This window comes from Saccostrea echinata, unplaced genomic scaffold, assembly GCF_033153115.1.
Source record: "Saccostrea echinata isolate AGI-Se365-2 ecotype Australia unplaced genomic scaffold, CSIRO_AGI_Sech_v1 ptg000047l, whole genome shotgun sequence".
Taxonomy (NCBI): domain Eukaryota; kingdom Metazoa; phylum Mollusca; class Bivalvia; order Ostreida; family Ostreidae; genus Saccostrea; species Saccostrea echinata.
The window spans coordinates 10,066,551-10,067,500 of record NW_026889796.1 but is presented as its reverse complement, the minus strand read 5'-3'; the positions used below and the strand labels follow the sequence as shown (position 1 = coordinate 10,067,500).

The 950-nt window shown below is 39.1% G+C and overlaps 1 protein-coding gene across 1 annotated transcript in view; it reads right to left on the bottom strand.

Moving 5' to 3' along the window:
* The window catches only part of LOC133202313 (uncharacterized), a 4,437-nt gene extending 3,901 nt beyond the window's left edge, over positions 1 to 536 (bottom strand). The window contains exon 1 of the mRNA XM_061338108.1: positions 1 to 536. This exon is cut by the window's left edge and continues 170 nt beyond it. Within this exon, the coding sequence (XP_061194092.1) occupies positions 1 to 256 (256 nt within the window). The 5' untranslated portion in view covers positions 257 to 536.
* Positions 537 to 950: the final 414 nt, after the last annotated feature.

Sequence of the window (950 nt, the reverse complement as noted above, 5' to 3'; positions counted from 1 at the left end):
CATCCCTCGTGTCACAACTGTCCCTAACCATCTGAAGGATGACCCAACAGAAAATTAATCCTAACAGGAACACATTGGCAAGGAAAGAAATTAGCAAAATCTTGGACTTTCGTCCTTGGTTTGGTATTGAAGGATCCGGGAAATCATTTGAATTCGGAGCACCATTAGAGTTCACTGAAGTTGTTGGTAAAGAGGCCGAAGTACCATTAGAATTCAGTGGAGTTTTAGCACTCACCTCGTCGCCCATTGCCATCATGACCAGTTCGATTTCAGTTGGACACAACTGAATATCTACAGGTGTACACACTCCCACACATATACTTCCTGATTAATCGGGGAAACCATTAATTCTTTCCTCCCTTACGCACACCAGCACTAGAAAAGTCAAATATGCTTCCGATGAACTCCGGAGTTGGAACGAGGTTTTCTTGTTCAAGCGAGAACAAGTGGTGCTTTAATTCTTTCTCATGTTTACCTGAGTCAACCGTTCTGAATTAAACTTTCCCACGGAGGAAACAATCTACGAATACAAATGCAAGGTGAACCTAATGCAATGGCCTTTTGTTATCTCCTTCTTGACAGATTGCAGATGGGTATTTCCTATCATAAGTGATAAATAAAATTCCTATCTACAGTTATGTAACAAACATAGAAGACGTATATTTTTATTTACCGATTAATGTAGTGTTTGTATCGAAAATATTTCGGTTCGCATAGTTTGTTTTCACCTCCATGAATGTAAAGCAATGTGTTTGATATCACTTTAGTGAATGAAACTGACAGCTCTCGGCCACGCAGTTTCCGGATGTTCGAGTGTGTATACAATACAGATATTGCAACACAAGAAAAAAAAATCACAGACAATAAAAAGATAAGAAATGCATTTGCTTTATTTCACCAAAAATTATCCAAGAAGATGGTCCCATACAGTCACGTTCAGTTCCACATCC